The sequence below is a fragment of the Chelon labrosus genome (genome assembly GCF_963514085.1).
Source record: "Chelon labrosus genome assembly, chromosome: 15".
Taxonomy (NCBI): domain Eukaryota; kingdom Metazoa; phylum Chordata; class Actinopteri; order Mugiliformes; family Mugilidae; genus Chelon; species Chelon labrosus.
Genome location: NC_140348.1, coordinates 6,027,606 through 6,045,193, shown reverse-complemented (window position 1 = coordinate 6,045,193; position 17,588 = coordinate 6,027,606). Strand labels below are relative to the sequence as shown.

The 17,588-nt window shown below is 41.8% G+C and overlaps 1 protein-coding gene across 2 annotated transcripts in view; it reads right to left on the bottom strand.

The window, feature by feature from the left end:
- Window positions 1–444: 444 nt before the first annotated feature.
- The window catches only part of cdh11 (cadherin 11, type 2, OB-cadherin (osteoblast)), an 80,981-nt gene continuing 63,837 nt past the window's right edge, over window positions 445–17,588 (bottom strand). For both annotated transcript variants that reach the window (XM_084561265.1, XM_084561266.1), the window contains exons 8-16: window positions 14,508–14,695; window positions 9,794–9,907; window positions 9,473–9,612; window positions 9,040–9,176; window positions 6,985–7,106; window positions 6,716–6,833; window positions 4,987–5,238; window positions 4,284–4,435; window positions 445–4,102 (exon numbers count right to left, since the gene is read on the bottom strand). In XM_084561265.1, the coding sequence (XP_084417391.1) occupies window positions 3,740–4,102; window positions 4,284–4,435; window positions 4,987–5,238; window positions 6,716–6,833; window positions 6,985–7,106; window positions 9,040–9,176; window positions 9,473–9,612; window positions 9,794–9,907; window positions 14,508–14,695 (1,586 nt within the window). In that variant the 3' untranslated portion in view covers window positions 445–3,739. The remainder of the gene's footprint in view (window positions 4,103–4,283; window positions 4,436–4,986; window positions 5,239–6,715; window positions 6,834–6,984; window positions 7,107–9,039; window positions 9,177–9,472; window positions 9,613–9,793; window positions 9,908–14,507; window positions 14,696–17,588) is intronic.

The following is a 17,588-nucleotide window of genomic DNA, read 5'->3' as shown; positions in this document are numbered from 1 at the left end:
TCAACAATAAGACTGCAACATAGCCTACGGTACTATTTTGCGCTAGTCATCTCATGCCTTGGCCCGATCTCACTCCCTGCCCACTCTGATCTACAGTATTTGAGCTTTTCTCCCTTGTCTGAGCACTGTCTCGCCCCTTCCACAGTAAATCACTTCTTTTTTCATCTAGAGCGCAGTCTGACCTTTCCCAGAGTTGCTCCCTTCTGAGTTAGTGAATGGAACCTGTGCATGTGCCTGTTTTGTGTATTTTGTGCGCATATGTTTGCACACGGCATTTCTTTTCAGTGGATGCACTGCCTTTCCAAAGCTGTTTGGTGAGTCTGCCAATGCCTAAATGGTCGCCGTTACAGAAAAAAAAATAAATTCCTGAATAATTTGTCCCAGTGTCTCTTGCACCCACACATATGCAGAAAATTAGCTTTGGAAATACTAAAACAAGCTGTGTTTATCTGTAAAGACAGACAGTTTGGAAAACACCATTCTTCAGCTTCAGCTGCACATTGTGGTGGAGGGAAATGTCAGCATGACAATACGCTAACATCAGAGTCAGAATCATAATACAGTATGATTTATTGTTCCATATGCTCACACATATAAGAAAAGGCATTTGTCTTGCTGTTTGGTATAAACACAGTAAGATAAAATAAAGTAAAAATGAAGCACTGCATGTTAGAGCAGGTGAGCATGTTGGGCTCAAATGCTTAACATGATGAACAGTTTATCTGGCAAACATAAAAATGTTGCGCTCCAGGCTCCTACATGCCTTCGTATGCTCTCACAGATGTGACGGGTAGGTACAGGTAGCCTTTGTCTAAACTCAAACTACTCCTCTGTGTTTTGATAGACAAAGAAAAACTCTCGGTCAGGAAAACTGGTTCAAGACAAGAACCAGGTACCACTTATGTCACGGGCTGGGAGTGGGAATTGTCTTGACCCGCAAGGCCAACAAAAACAAGCTATTGTATTGTCTAGTCTATATAATCCAAGGAAGAAAAAAACAGAGCTTCAGTAATGATGCAGAATTGAAGTAGCAGTTGTTTGTGGATGTTGCAGTCTGCTTTATTGATGCTTTTATTGCATCCACATTCTCATGTGCTTTTGGCTCATGCCGCCTGCCTGTGTTTGGGCAGCGGGGTGAAGGATGCCAGTAGACTCAATAAGCTCATCATGAGAGTGGTCTGAATCCCTGAGCAGGCTGTGTTCCTTTACACAGGACTTAAGTCTGTACAAACAGGTCTTTTTTTTTTTAAACTTATAAAGGAAACTGTTGTTTGCTTCTGTTTCAGAGTAAAACCTGTGAGTATTATGTGTTTGAACCACACGTCACATGGTTGCTTATTTACATTTTATGTATTATATGCATGGATCCCAGGAAAGATCACGTCACCGCCACTGTATCAGCTAATGGTTATTCTTTATGTAAACATGAAAGCAGTACAGTGCCCAACGCTAACACAAAGTTAACTCCCACACACTTTTCAGTATCATTTTATAAAAAGAGCATTTATTTCAAAGTTTTTTTTTCGCTTCGGAGATTGAAGCACATAATAAAGCAACAGTACAATGTTCCGAAAATATAAGTGTGATGCTGTAACATTTTTTTTTTATTCTTATCTTCTTAACATGTTTTTTGTTGTAATACTGGAATATTCTGCATGTATACTAAAATAAGAACTTTTAAAATTGTACAAATCGGTACCATAAAACTTGACAGAGAATAAAAACGAGGCGTTCTCTCACTGCAACAAACACGGATTGCTAGTTTTCCTCTTGAACAGGGAGAAAGAACGAAGAAACGCCAAATAATGGGAAAAAAACAAACAAAAAAAAAACAACAGAAGAAATGAGAGAGAATGTAATCACAGGCAAAAAAATAAAATGAAAAAACAAAAACAAATCCAAAGTGGATATTTAACTTTTAGCAGTATATTTCTTACAGCTGCCCAAAAATGAAAATCAAAAACTTTGTAGTCCCTCCATGTTTAGACAACCATAAGAGCATTGAATCTGTGCTGCAAAGAGTTAAACATTTATTTGTTCCTGTGTAGCTGTAGCCAATGAAAGAACAATTGTCAGAATAATGATAACAATAATATAGAAAACAACAATAATAATCATAATAATATAATAACATTAAAAAAGAGATTGAACAAGAACTTACACGCTTAAAAAGGATGTTCTGCTTTCAGCCTCTACGTATATGTGGCTCAAAAAACAAGCCTTGTGTTCTTTTCCAATGTGCACATTTTATGTTTCATTAGCAACATGTGTTGATACAACAGATGTCGCTGCCAACGTTCGTGATGTTAGGAAAAAACACAATGCATATTTCACCAGTCAACATTTACCTTTCCGGCAGGAGCAGAACACATCCTGTTTTAAGAGTGTATGAGGCGCAGGTTGGATCCTCAAAGTGATATATCGCATGTCTGCACATTGCTCTGTACACACCTAACAGGGAGAATAGTTTGCTTTCTGAATATACTTTTCAAGTTACAAAAAGAAACAAAAGAAGGAGAAAATAAAAAGAGAATGCACTGCGTTGCAAGAGTGTCCATTAAGTTTAAGGCGTTTTTTAGAGCTCACAGGTTTTTACTCATTTTGATTGATCATCGTTGGTGGACTCCGAATGAGGAAGTGATCATTCATTGGTGGATTTGGTATGGGAAGTGATTGTTGATCGGAGGAATGGGAACACATAGGACGGGGAGGTGGGGGTTGAGAAGGTCGGCTTTTCTTTTCACGTCTTCTCTGCAGTGAAGAATGAAAGCAAAGAATCATCTACAGTTTTAAAATTGAATCCATGTTGAGTCTGTCTCTTTTTGGGGATTACAAAAAAAATGGTATTTGTGTAGCATTTTCACAGATACTCAGTCCTTGTGTGTTTGTTTGTCTGTGTATAGCTACTGAAGCTAGTGGTCTCTATCTTTACTCGTGTTGTGTTTACCCCTGGAGTTGTTGTTTATTTATTATAAGGCCACCATACTGTGAAGATGCTGTGAGCGTCTTCAGAGTATCAACAACCCAGAGTCGGTCACGCCATCTAAACAACAGTACCTGCTGAATTCGGCACACACAACAACACATTTTAAAAATCGTTTTGTTTGAACTGACACATCTTTATATTCCTTTCTCTTTCATAACATCAGGCAGTCGCTGGATCCCATACAGACTTTTTCTTTTCATATACATCTTTTCCTCTCTTTCATTGAGACAGCGACTAAAGGAATTGTACCCCACTCAGAAACATGTTGAGAGAGCACGATCTCTCTCAGGAAACATCGAGGAAGTATGTGAATCCAGTCCACAAAAGTATGTAGAACCTCTAAGAAACTAAACAGTTTGCTATAAGCAAGTCATTTTGATCATACAGCAACAAAGTTTCCATCAAATTAATTTTCAAACAGACAATCTGGCGACATTACACCTCCCAGCCCTGCGATGCTGAAGTCTGTAGAAACAGAAGGAGAGGGAGAGAAAAAGGAAGAAGAAGACTTGGGAAAGCTGGGAGCGATTCAAGTCCAAGCGTTCATCACATGTCCACTAACAAATCGTCTTGGAGGACCAGAGAGGTGCCACGGGGGGGAGAGCTGTTATCGTCGGTTGACAAAATGGCATGAACTGATCGGTTGGTAGTTGGTAACAAACGGGAACTGGGGAATGTTAACCCTCAGTTAACAAATCCTCATGGGATCAATAAATCAGAAATCGGGCAGGCGTCCACGCTGTAAGACCACTGTTAAGAGTCTTCACCATCATCCCCATCATTGATGGAGCAGTCTTTGGTTCCGTACAAGTCTGCCAGCTTCCTAAACCTCGGCCCCCAGCTCTGCAGATAGTCATAATCCAAGTCAGACTCTGTTGTGACAGACTCGAGGGAACTCAGTGACCCAGCCAATGATCCTCTGCCTTCATAGCCATAGATCTGAATGGAGTCGTAAGGAGGTGCAGTCGGGTCGCTGTCTGCCTCTGCAATTCGAGTCTTGATGAAGTCATCGACATCAACACTGTTGGCTGCAGGGCGGCCAATGCCAATCCTGGGATATTGAAGCTCTGGTTTGATGTCTTTCCGTGGAAGAAAACCATTGGCACCGTCTGGGTTCTGAGCAGTTAGAAAAAGGAAAAACTTCACTTTAAAACAGTCAGCTAAAGACCTGGAAGAAGAATCATATTTATTTGCCTGCAGGTAGGTGACAGAAATGCTGGATACTGGCAAAATGTAAGGACTTCTATAGTCAAACACACCTCATTCCCTCAGAATCTCTATTGCCCTTTTTCCTTACCTGCAGTGTAGCAATGTCGAAAGCCTCTGTGTCCTCCTCACCGCCTCCCTCGTCATCGTAAGTAATAATGTTCTCCCTGATGTCCTCCTCCTCAAACACTATCAATGGCTCCTTCTTCTGACGCCTCAGTGCTACAAACAACACCACTATTGCTGCCAAAGAGAAGCACACACACACACGATTTAAAAATAGCATTGCATTTAGTGAATATGTAAAAATCCCAACACAATCTCTGTGAGAAAGTAGAAGGGTGAGCATTAGATAATTAGTATGCATTAGTATGGAGAAAGTGTAATTACATTTTGGACAGTTTAATTTCCATCATTATTGTATTGTTGTATAGACACTTCAGGTGTTTATTAACATGTTAGGCTTTTCAACAGCTCTAGATGGGTTGTACTATTCAGCTCATACGCTAAATAATTTTGCAAGTCCGGGATATGAGGGTGACACTTTAAATGCTCCGGGACATCTATTCCCAAGAAGTTCAAACAATGTAGTTCAACTCCAGTGACGACTTCTTTGCGTTCGCGTTTCACCTCTGTGTAAAGTAAATATCAGGCATGTCTGGTGTTCACTGGTAGATCAGTTTAATCAGGCAACCGACTGAAATTCCAATGTCGCAGTGAGGAAGTCTTATGTAAATCAGCGATCCCTTATGACAAACAAATCTGCAGTTGTAAGCAAAATTTTGGCTCCTTACCGAGCAGAATGACGATACAGGCCAGTATGGCGACCAGCGCCCCGGTGCTGAGACCAGCGGGTAGGACGTAGGGCTCCACGTTGCAGGAGAGGATGGTATCTTTGCTGTCACACGAACAGACTCTGATGGTTAGGGTGTTGGTGCTGCTCATGGCAGGGATTCCGTTGTCGTTTATCTCAATGGGAAGGTTGTAAACATCCTGGGTGAGACGACTGAATCCTTTACGGAGCACATAAATATTGGCTGTACTGTCTGTGGAGAGAGAGAGTGAGAGAAATGTTGATGAGTAGATAGAAAGATGAGTTGGTAAAATGATCAGAGCATAAAAAATGGAGTAATTGCATACTACAGAGACCGTAGGCTTTAATCATTGCTCCATTATACAGATACAGAAACACCCATAATGTACTTTTCTTCGTTCTTTTTTCTTCTTTATCATCATCCACACACAGAACCACACACATAACAGCCAATGAGGTGTGACTTCGGTGGTATTTAATTTTTGTTTAATAGTGACTCCATTCATCAGTTGAATAGGAAATGTAATCAAAAGCCATTGCTATTGCTGTTACTACACCGGCTTGCTAGTTCTGCCTCGTATCCTTGTCTGCCTCTCCTTCATGTCAGAACAGTTCCTTTCAAATGTAACAACACCTTTTTCCAACCAAAAATTATTATATATTCCATTTGATAACATCATCACCAAGAAAACGGTCATTACAAATACATTATAGAGCCATACAGTGAATCACATTGGTCTTTGTTTTGCATCAGTATCAAAGGTACTCTTGAATGGACTTTGCAGCATTGATTTTTAATATTAGCATTAATTCAACCCTGGAGCCTGTAATTGTTCAGACTTTTAGCTTGATAATTTCCAGCTTCCTCAATTTTGTCAACCCGTAATCCTCTCAGCCTTCTCTTCTTGTTTCTATTTTCCAAAAGAGGTGGACTTTCTGCTAATTCCACTAAACTCCTCATTTGTCTTCTCCCTTCAACCTCCCCAGTTCTTTCTGCATGAGCCAGATGTGAGAGTCTTTGTAGGCTGAACCCAACACATGATTACACTTTCCTTAAATCACTTGACTTTAATACACTTTGCAGAGAGTTCGACGTCACCAGCTTAGAAGTTTACTGTGGAATAGATCCATGAAAAGCAGCATAACACAAGTCACTTTAACTTTTAAGTTTTAGCTCATGTGAAAGGAATGAAAGGAAACTCATCACTGATACTCTTTGTTACTATGCACTGGTGCTGTTTAGTTTCTTTGCTTTGCATTTTGTGCCATGTTTCACTCAGCCTCCTTTACACCCTCTTCTTCTCCATCTATAGTCATCTTTTCTGGACTCCGTCTCATTTTCTTTCTTTTAGTGTCTCTCCCAGTACTCACAAAACTTAATTCAATCATTTGGCCCCCTAAGATAGATGTACATACGGACGGAGACCTCACTGCAATTAATACAGCCCGCAGGACATGCGTGCATTCGCGTGTGTGTGTGAGAGAGATTGGGAGCACCTGCTGATTTCTACAAGGTACTGTAAGCCTCCATCTGGTTATGCTTTGATCTAATTTGAGCGAAAGGAGGGGGGAGGGAGAGAGAGAAAGAGACCACAGAGGAAGATACGGTAAGACAGGCTGCAGAAAGAGGTCGAAATGGAAAGAAGGGAAAAAAACAAAACAAAAGAAGCGAGAGGGATCAAGAAGAGAACATTTTAAAGGTCGTCTACCTCTGTTGTCTTTGAGGGAGAAGTTGTGGTTGTGGGCGACTTCTGGAGCAAGGCGGAATGTGAAGTATTGTCTGTGAGCCATTTCATCTTTATCCACCGCACTTACTGTTTCAATAACCTAAACGTGCACAAATCAGAAGGCAACACATCAATATGAAATACTGTTACTGGCTAAATGTCCTTTTTACCATAATCTCAGCAAACACATGCATGTACAGGCATTTTTCATAAGCAGGCATGTGTTCACACACTCACGCCGACAGCCGTACCTTTCCTGGTGCGACGGTTTCACACATAAAGACTTCGTTGTTGGTCGCAAACTCTGGGGGATTGTCATTGACATCTTTCACTTTGATGTTAACACGCACTTTGGTGTCCTGGTGGTGACCTCCTGCAGGCACACAGTGTAGGGAGAAACCATCAATATTCTGCTGCGTAGAATAAATTCAACGCAGTGTCAAAGTCATTAAAGACAGAATGTCATTTGTGCTTGAATGTATTTGTGATTGTCTGCGTGCCCGTATTCTAATCCATGTTTGGCACTAACTGAACACAAAGCTAACTCTGAATATTTTCCAGCAAGATTGCCTGTCAATCAGTCAGCCACTCAACCAGCTATTTGTTATTTTGATTTGCAAAAATTATAGACATGAGTTTCCGAGACATCCAAAAAAAAAAAGAAAAAGAAAAATGCAGTCAGTCTGCCACGCAGTCAGTGGCAGCTCCCACACGTACCAAAACCATTTTGATATGCAAACGGAACAAATGTCAAGTTATCCCCGCTGGAGATTCAAATGAAGAAGAAATGTGCTGCAGACAGAATGATGTCTTAACAACTAAAATAGACATAGGAAACACAACATTCACATTCATCCAGAATACTAATTCAAATTCAGATCTTTTCATCTTTAATAAAGAAAGAATCCATTTCTGCGCCGTACTGACTTACATATTTGCAATTCTAGTCGGTGTGATTTTTCTGCTACCCTGTCATTACAAGGCATTTATTTAGCTTCCCAGGGTCTGTAAGTGGTTAGCGTAGCCTGCAATGGTCCTAGCTTTGTGGGCGGCAAGCCCGTTTCCATCTGTCCGTCTGGCGTCTAGCACGCCACAGGGAAACCACGCGGCTCTCTGCTAGTTTGAGCCCCAACCACCGAATGCTAGGGTGGGGCCACTGTGGCTTGCGGGATGGCGTGTGGGGCTGAAGCCAGGGAGAGAAGGCTCTGGAGGGCCTGTGTGTTGACTGGCATTCCCCCCCTTTTCTCCCTCAACCCTCTGTATAGTTAGTAAGAGTGTTTGGGGTGGAGGTGGGAGTTAAAAGTTTTAGTGTTGCTTCCGCTATTTTCACTTTTCTCTCACTCAAGCAGCGTTTAGGTGTGTGTTGTCTGTGTCACTGAGCATCTACCAACTTTGTGTTGTAAACAATTCACACATTCAGTAAATTAACAGTTAATTCATTTCCACAGTTTGCTTTAATTTAACAGTTACCATCTTGGTAGTGCCTCCGCAGCTGTTTGACTCCACGTTGTATTATAGTGAATCTGTTTTTTGTCTGCTTCTTCCTTGCCACACATTTTGTGAATACACTTAACAGAACTAACATCCATCGTATTAACAGCAAAGTCTACACAGCAGATGTGTTTGTTTCTATTTTTGTCAAAGAGTCACATGAAAACAACATAAGATGCCACATGAACAAACTGCACACGAATGCAACACCAGTTGCACTTAGCAAAAGCAATACCACAAAGTCAATCTCTTCTGGCTGAAAATGTATTAGTTTACCAAGATCTAAGCAGCTAGTCACGGCAAAAGTGTTAAATTCACCCTCACCCAGCGGGAGAAAAAATAAAAGACAGCAGCTTGAATCCTCTTAAAGTCTATACATAAGATGTCACTGACTGTGTCCTGGACTGCAGATTGACAGTTTGGGCTTGGGATTCCAGTAAATGTACAACCTAGTGGTTATCTGGTATTTTTCCATCTTTACGTCAACGTCTGACTTTTCCTGACCATCCAACATCAGTACATACTGTATATTATCTTAGTGGCACGCATTACACAACAACAAAAAAAGGCAGAATGTAGCTCCTTAGGTAATTGCACTCCTGGAACGGGTGAAAATAAGTAACTTGGCACTGGCAGCCTCACAGTCTTTGTGTCACTTCACATTCAAACGTGATAGGATTGAATGTACTGATGATAATTAGAAGTGTTTGTTAAAACAAAAAAATAAAACAGACAAAAAAAAAATCCTCATATTCAGCTCCAGTTCTCTTACGATCACTCTAGATTCACAAGTGTGTGTGAACTTGTGTACGTACCTATCTCTGTGGCTGATACAGATATATTATGCCAGGCCTGTGCTTCTCTGTCCAGTGGTCTTGTTGTGGTAATCATGCCGTCTTCTGCGTTTATGCTGAAGAACTGCTCTACGTCTGTGTACCGAGGAATCATGTACCTGGAAAGGAAATGGAGACGGTTACAATGGTTTTACACATTAGGATTAAGAGATTTATAGAGATTATCCTTCAGTCTCCATTAAAACACAACACCTAGACTTTGACATAAACTATGTTGAATCTTAAATCTGTTTGCTCATTCTGAGAGGAAAGCCAAGTTTCTGAGTCATACTGTTTGTTCAGTGTATCTGAAGAAACCAAAAAGTTATTGTGTGAAAAATAAAAGTCTTCCACCGCTACTGAATCTAACTGAATCTATTTGTGTTGGAGTACATATCATGGGTGCCTGTGTTACCTGACAGGGTTGTTGGCAACATCAGTGTCCTTGGCATGAACTCGTCCCACCGTGGTGCCTTGAGGCGCGTTCTCCTCTACCTCAAAAGTGTAACTGGGAGCTACAAAAACAGGAGGCTCATCTGCATCCTCCACTGATATCTACACACACACAAATACACAAAACCAAACTGCTCAAGGGTTTCTGTGATATTTGTCTTATGAAACACAGTGCAAGCTCTGCTCCTCGTGTCTTCATAAACACCCTGTGGACACAATCAAATGGTATGCCCGTTCTCCTCACATCACAGTAAACACTTAAATACACACATAATCTTCATACCTTTATTGTGGCTTCATCCTTGTAGGGCCCCCAAGCGAGGAACTGAGGGTCAATATGTGGGTTGGATCCCTCCACCTTTAAAGTGTACGACCTTTTCGTCTCAAAGTCCACCGGCTGAGATGGAGACAGAGATGAGACAGAGAAATCATTTAATTACTTTTTATGTAGAATATCAACAGCAAATAAACACATTCAAATGGTAATTTGACTATTCTCTGTGAAATGACATTTGCATTCTGAGGAAAATCCTCCATATGTCTCCTGCCGAGGCTCGTGTTGGCTCTGTGGACTACATTAAGGTGCTGTATAATTGATTTCTGGTAGGGGGAGCTGTTGCTACATGAATGAGAAGAAGCATATCACGAGTTATACGTCCACCACTACTATTAAAGCCCAGCAAAACAAAGACGAACCCAAATAGTGACTTTAGCTTAAAGGTAGTTTGTATTGCATAATATAACACAATAGGATTATTTTGGGGGACAGGAGGAATCATGTGGCTGTGCATTTTCTGGCTGTTTTCATCATCAGATGAGTCTCTAATGAGCCACGATGAGGTTTGGGAGTTTGGGACATCTCATGATAAGACGGAATAAAAAGTGATTTCAGTAACAAGGTGGGAGATGAAGCTCAGGTCTGAGACCAGAAGAAGAGAAGTCTGCAAAGAGACATGCAAATTAAGAATACATTATCATTTAAAATCCCTGGCATGGAATTTCAATATCACTAGTAGGTCAGTGTAAAACCCTGAGATTCAGTTCACTCATGTTGCACGGAGCTTCAGTCACTTACTTTATATTGGGAGAAACTCACTGACTTGTGATAGCCTTGATATTGAATTTATTTGAGCGTGTGCTTTGAGGTATCCCATTCGTTGCCAAACACATTTTCCACAGGCATCACATTTCCATTCAGTCACAGAAAGAAAAAAAAAAAACACAGCAGTTGTAAAGAGATGACCCCCAGCCAACAGTCTGCTTGATGGTATGCGTCTAATGAATCTTTCTACGGATTTTCCTTATGTACTGAGTATTATACAACTGTGGGGAAACTTTAAGTCAACAAATGTGTTGGCAGTCATAGTGTACAGTAAGTGCTGCCCTCTGCTCTGAGCTGCTTGCTGCTTGTGCATTGCCAACTTAAACTTGGCTGCAAATTCATCTGTAACCCCGTTGTAGCCATAATCATAGTAAGTAACTCTCTTGGGTATCGGTGCCGTTTTATAAACCAAGATAATAACCACTTTCTCCTGCCACCAGTTTTCTCCAGCTGGTATGGAGATGATGCACTGGCACAGTCCCAGGAGCAAGCTTGATCTTTTTATTTCAAGGCTGCCATCACTTAATGAAATCCCCGTGGGAGAAGAGAGCGCTCGTGAGCCCAGTGTGAAGTGTTAAAAGCAGAGTAAAGCTACTAGAGATTTGTGAGTTTGACAAACTGGATGCCGACCAAGCCTAGCGATACCAAATATTATGGTTGGAAGCTGCTGATTGACATGATTATCCTTAATTATGTATTGGAGGCGTGCGCTTCTGCGTATGATTGAGATGGAAGCACTGAATGGATGAAGCCTGCTGTGCTGCCTATGATCCAACATGGAGGCCAGCAGGTGAAACCTCCATGTTGGATCACAGACAGCGCAGCGGGCTTCGTCCATTCGGTGCTTCCAATGGATTGTTCCACATGCATGCATGCAGCCGCAGTAGCGCCCGACTGTGTGGCGGTGGCGTCAGTGAAGGTGTTTAACGCAGTGAGGACAGGTACTGTAGTAGTAGAATAGATGTGACCCAGTTCTTTCATTTCACCCTTTTCATCATACCCTTATTCTCTCTCTCTCTCTCTCTCTCTCTCTCTCTCTCTCTCTCTCTCTCTGTAATCACTGTGAGATAATAATAATATTCACAATAACGCCCCTCCTTCTCCTCATTGCTTTCGCTAACACACACAAACATACACGCAGCTCCTTAATATTCTGTGGACGGCTTTCGTCAGGACACAGTTGAAAGAGAATAGATGATTAAAGCTCATCCCTGTGTGTGTGTGTGCGTGTTTGTGAGGATGAGAGTGAGAGAATGGAGATTAGTGAAGGCTACTCCTCATGCTGATTTGAAATTGTGTTTAGGTGCGACACTGTCCGTGTGCTCTTGTGCGTGCGTGTTTGGCCTTTAATTGTGTGTGCCGCTGCCTTCAGGAGGCAAAAGGTTTTGATTTCCCCCGAGAGGCATCAAGACCCAATAATCTCACACACATAAACACAAAACTGGTGTGCACACTCACAAGTAGTGATGCCATCATCAGATTGAGAGTAGCAAAGAATCTCTCATTCTGTGCTCGCACACGTTAAAGTAGAGTCACGCTATTATTCCAAGAGACACGGGGATCACAGGCAAAAAGGTGGTGTGTGACAGGTCTTGTATGCTTTTATCTGTATTGAATTGGGCATAAAATGTCCACATATCCATTTAGCATTTCTGAAGCGGTATTCTGCCTTCAGCTGGTTTGAAGCCAAACGCATGCATACATTCATACATATTGCCCCATTTTAATGTAGTCAGTTGCTCTCATTAATTTGATTTGATGCCCTGTTTTGTTAATTAGCTCATTTACATTGTGCCGTCTGTCAACCTCTTTGTGAGATTCCGCATAAAAGGCTGTATATTCTATATGTTACACACAAGAAGAGACGGGAGGGAAAAAATATTGACAATCTGCATTTCAGTACCCCTTTAAATCTACCGAAAGTTGGCTTATTCCGGTTATTGGTTAGCCGCCTGGCTCTAGGGTGCACAAAATGTAGTTGTTGAGAGAGGCGAAGGGAGCATCACTCATTTTCACTCTCTCATTTCCCTGCTTAAATCTGGTGACATAAGTGGGAACTGAGTCTTTAACACCAGCACTCTTAATGCCATGCTGTAATACTGAGTTGCAAAGGAACTGCTCATGCAGGCAATTTGGAGGAAGAAAAAAAAAAAACAGAACATGAAACAGACTTGTATCGATTAATTCAGACTGAGATTTTCCCACAGCATCAGTAAAAACCAACCGTGGGTTAAGGCTGGCTGCTCTTTTGAGCTACGTCACTGCTGTCTGGGCAGGAAATTCAACTTACCACCACTGCCATCATACATCATTTAAGCACATAATTACATGCTTGAATGTCAAGTCTTTGACTGAATACGGCGTGGGTTTGGAAACTTTAAGAAGTTGTGGGCCCTTCTGTGCCATTATATGGGCTGAACATCTGACAGACCTAAAATACTTCTACAAAAGCTCTTCATTTCACTTCTTAAACAGCCATTCAAAAAAGAGACTTCGTTGCATATTTCATTCTTATTTTACCTCACACATTGGTAGCGCGACTATAAATGTTATTATTTTTTAACTGAGGGACTCGGAGGTTGGACGGCCCTGGAGGGTAAAGCTGGCTACCACAGCTCACTGAAAGATTCAGCTCATAATCCTGACCTGCAGCAACACACACAACAGAGCGCCTGTGTGTGTTTGTGTGCATGCGTGTCTGAGAAAAGAAGAAGAAGTGAATGAGTGTCTGAGCACTGTGTGTGTGTTTGAGATGGAGGGCCTGACCGTGTGTGTTTGGGAGAATGACGTGGTGGTTGTGTGCCCGCTTTAGAGGCACACAGATAGAGGAGAGAGGAGAAAGGGGGAGAAAAAGTAATTGTGTGTGCCGAGCTGGATCACTGCGAGCTACAGTCGTGGTGCGCGTGCTCACGTGTGGGTTACAGTCACTGTGGAGAAGATGAGCTCTGTGGCCCGGGGAAGCGTGAAAGTTAATGCACTCTCACACGCACGCACGCACAACAGCGGAACTTGGTGTTCATATCAAACGCAATGAGAGAGATGAGGGTCGTCAGGGAAGGAACAGAGCAAAATCTTCCTGCTGCTTCAAGTCGCCCTCCTTACTGCTTGATGTTTTTCTCTTGCTTGTCCCTTTTTTCTTTTCTTTTTTTGATGCATTACATCAACACAGAAATAAGGACACCACCTTAAATCAGGGCCAGCTGAGGCTAACTGTAAACTGCTTTGTCTATAGAAAAAAATGCTGTCTTGACTACATTTCTGTGCTGGCAAATTGAAAAAGCGGGCGATGACGCACGCATAGTTTCCATAAGAGATTGCCATATTTTGCCAGAAACCCCCTCATTTCATTGAACTTTTTGTATACTCAATAATTATGACCACAGGAGCAACAGCACCGCAAGCATCTTTACAGCTGCTTTCTCCATCTGTGAAGCTCGTTGTTATTGTGAAATGTCAGCTACATTGTAATGACTATTTCATGATCAATGCTCCTCTAATAACAGTCTATCAAGTCACAATACAGAAACAGTTTCCAGGCTCCTTTGCAGTGATGTGCTAAAAGAGAACCAACACCCACAGCTGCCGTTCCTCTCCACTAAACAGAGCTTTATTGTGAGTTTCATTTTGTTTAGCTGCCCAACCCACAACTTTACTATTTTTGGTTCACTTTCCCAGTATTGTTCTTGCATTATTTTTAGAAGAACTGCTCCAAAAAGAGTACACACTCCGCTCAGCACCAACATATGCGGTTAGTGAATAGCTGGGGGAACACAGAGCCACACTGACTAGCGTAGAAAAGAAATCAAGTAGTAGTAGATGGTAGAGATCAAAAGCTCTGCCACATGCCAGTGATGGTGGTCCAACTTCCCCCAAGTCTCTTTCCGTCATCCCTTACCTTCTTCAGTTTAATAACAGCCTCTCTGGTCCGGGAGTCAGTGGTCAGTTCAAACATGCTCATTCCATCTCCATCTATTAAGCGGTAGTTCACCAGTCCATTATCCTCGAGGTCGGGGTCCTTCGCCTTAAGACGGCCCACCTCCTCTCCTGGTACTTTATCCTCTAACACAGACATGGAGTACACACCTGGGACAGGAAAAATAAAGGCAGAAAATGTACTTAGATGGTGATGCTAGTGTCAACTTCTGGTCACAGGTTGCTTTAGTATTCAGCACTCTTCAGAGTCTTCAGAGAATTCCTGGCCGGCTGCCACTGTGTTTACTATCTGAGGCAGGGTCAGTTTTGGAGGGCAGCGAGAGATTAACATGAACCATACCATCTGTCTCATATGGCCCAAAGGATATTAATATCCCCTATAGTGTCAGGTGTGTGTGAGGGAGCAGACACCTGGTTTTTCAGAATGAGAGCAGTAGGACCATATGTCTGCACTCTCCCTTCTTTTATCCTTCTTCATGTGTTCTTTCAGACTCCTCCCCTCAGTCCTCCCCAAACCATTCCTCCCCATTTCATCTAATTCTATCATAAAATAATTCTCTCTCCTTTGAATTCTGCACATTTTCCTAAATATTTCTTCACTCTTGCTAGTCCTTTACCAGTCCCGCCTTCCGTCTTCCTTCCCTCTGATTTGGCTGCTGCTCATCGAGTGAACTCATCATTTTACGGCTTGTACGCCATTAGCATGTTTATCCTGCTCGTCCAGGTGTGACAGTCTTGCGAATCGTGAAATTCATGCGGTCGTGCGGTTCCAGAGCGAATGCAAGTGGAAGAGCAGGACGCTTCGCCGGACTCGATCCGTCCAGGCCCAATCCCTCCCGCCGCCCTCTTTACTTTCTCTAATCTATCGATCCTCACCAAATTCCTCCCCTCCAGCTTTCGTTTTCATTCCTTTCTCTGCCTTTTAAACGCCTCTTCATGCTGTTTGGCTTTCTTTTTCTAAAACCTTTCCCTCCCTTTTCTGAATCTCTTCATTCATCCTCACCTCTCCTCCCCCCTATCGCCCTATTTCTCTCAGGCCCGTCTCTCCTTTTTCTCCTCCTATTTTTCTTTCCCTTTCTGGCTAAAAGCCCATTTCATCCCTTTGCCCCTTTCCTCCGTCTCCTCTCTTGTCATTCTATTCTTGCTTTTCCTAAGTAGCTTAACTTCAATGGCTTCTGGCAGTTGATTTAAACATTGTATGACAGAACACACAGACAGCGTGGCGTACCTGACTGCAGGCGAAAATCAAGCACAGCACGTACAGGAAATGTACATTTCGATTCAAAGTCCACAGTGAAAGTAAATGTGAGTTTCACTGATGTTGTCATTGCAAAATGCCCGTTAATTCACCATACCAAAACAAGATTTATATTTGTGCAGTTGCTTTATATGAAGAAGTGAATATGTGACGGTGAGAGAATCATGAGTTGCTGTATTCCTCACACATAAATAATCGTTGTATTCACTCACTGGAAGTCTAATCCTGGAATGAGAAGCTCACATAAACAGCAACACAACAATAAAGAGTCCTGTCCTTAGATCCCGAAATTTAGAACAAAAAAAACTTATATTACTTTTTAATTCCCTTCTCTTACTTTGATGTGACTTCGATGCTTTATCATATAGACAAAGAGTGAATATGATTCTTCATGGCTTTGGTTAGAAGCAATAAACTAATTCTCAAAATCCTCTGAAGACACCTGGAGCTCATAAAGGCGAGTCTGCTGTTGTTATTCAAACGTCTCTTGCTAAACTTGAAATTAAAATTCTAAGAGAGATTTCATTTTCAAGATCCCCTCAGAGTATGCAGTTGATTGTTTCTGGTTTGCTATATGATAACAGACAGTAAAGGTAAACGCCATGTGCAAACTAAAGGCTGTAGACATCAAGCGAAAGACGTTGCGTAGCTTCATATGCCTTTCGTTATCTGCTTTGTTCTTCATGTTTGAACAAGAATGACAGAGCGGGCTGTGACACACTGCGCCTGATGTATTAGCAGTATTTAACAGAAACGTCTGTGTCATCTCAGCCCAATAAAGACTGAAGTCAAAGAGAGTTAAAGAACAATCACTTGTTATTTGACTTTTTTTTTCTGCTCCTGCTGCCGTCTGTGCTGCGATGGATTTTTGGGGTGGCAAACGAACGATGCTCGATAATGAGGTGAAAAGGGGGAGAATTACAGGGACAGAAAGTCTGTGAGGAAAACAGAGAAGTGGAGAGATCAAGCCTGGGAGTGAAAGAAAAAATACGGTGAACTGAAAGGGAGTCGAGCAGTGCCTGATACAGTATATGTATTATCATTTGGTCTGTTTCCACCTTTGTTTTTTTACATATGATCTACTTTGTTTTGTCTTTTCTCTGACTTACTTTCCTGACTCGCTAATCTAATTTCCCATTTCTTTTTTTTTTCTGCCCTCCCTCACTCTGTCGACTACTAAATAAGTAATCACTGTCCTCATTCACACCATCTGGGAGACATTTCTTGCAGGTGGTTGTGCTGCTTCTACTTTACTTTTTTCTTTTTTTTTAACAAAGATGCCCAATACCACAACATATTGCTGTTTGGTGTCTTATCTTGCATCACAGATGTAAACAGCCTGTGTTGCACGCGTTATTTAGAAGTAGAGCAAGAAGGTGCTTTGTAAACACGACTGATCATGTTTGGACCTACTTTCTGGCTTTTTCAAAATGTTTTATGTCCATTTTGGATATCGGAACCGAAATGGCGGCCTGTGGTTAGAGAGCACATCCTTATTGACTTCTTACAATGTCAGAGAAACAAACACCATTTTTATGGATGTGGTTATGTCTGTGATTGGAGTCTTCTTGTTTAACATTTTTCATGGCCTTATTATTTCCAGGAGGAGAAGGAGAATTCGGGTTTGATGAGGAAAATGTTCCAGTGATTTATGAAGCGCCTTGATGCGGCTGGTGAAGTCATTGGTTTGAAAAGTGAGAAGTTTATCAAAGGTTAGGATGTGCTGCTGAAGGACTGCAGTCAGTTACTAAGAAACCTGCGTTTATCCGTCAACCACTTAATGAT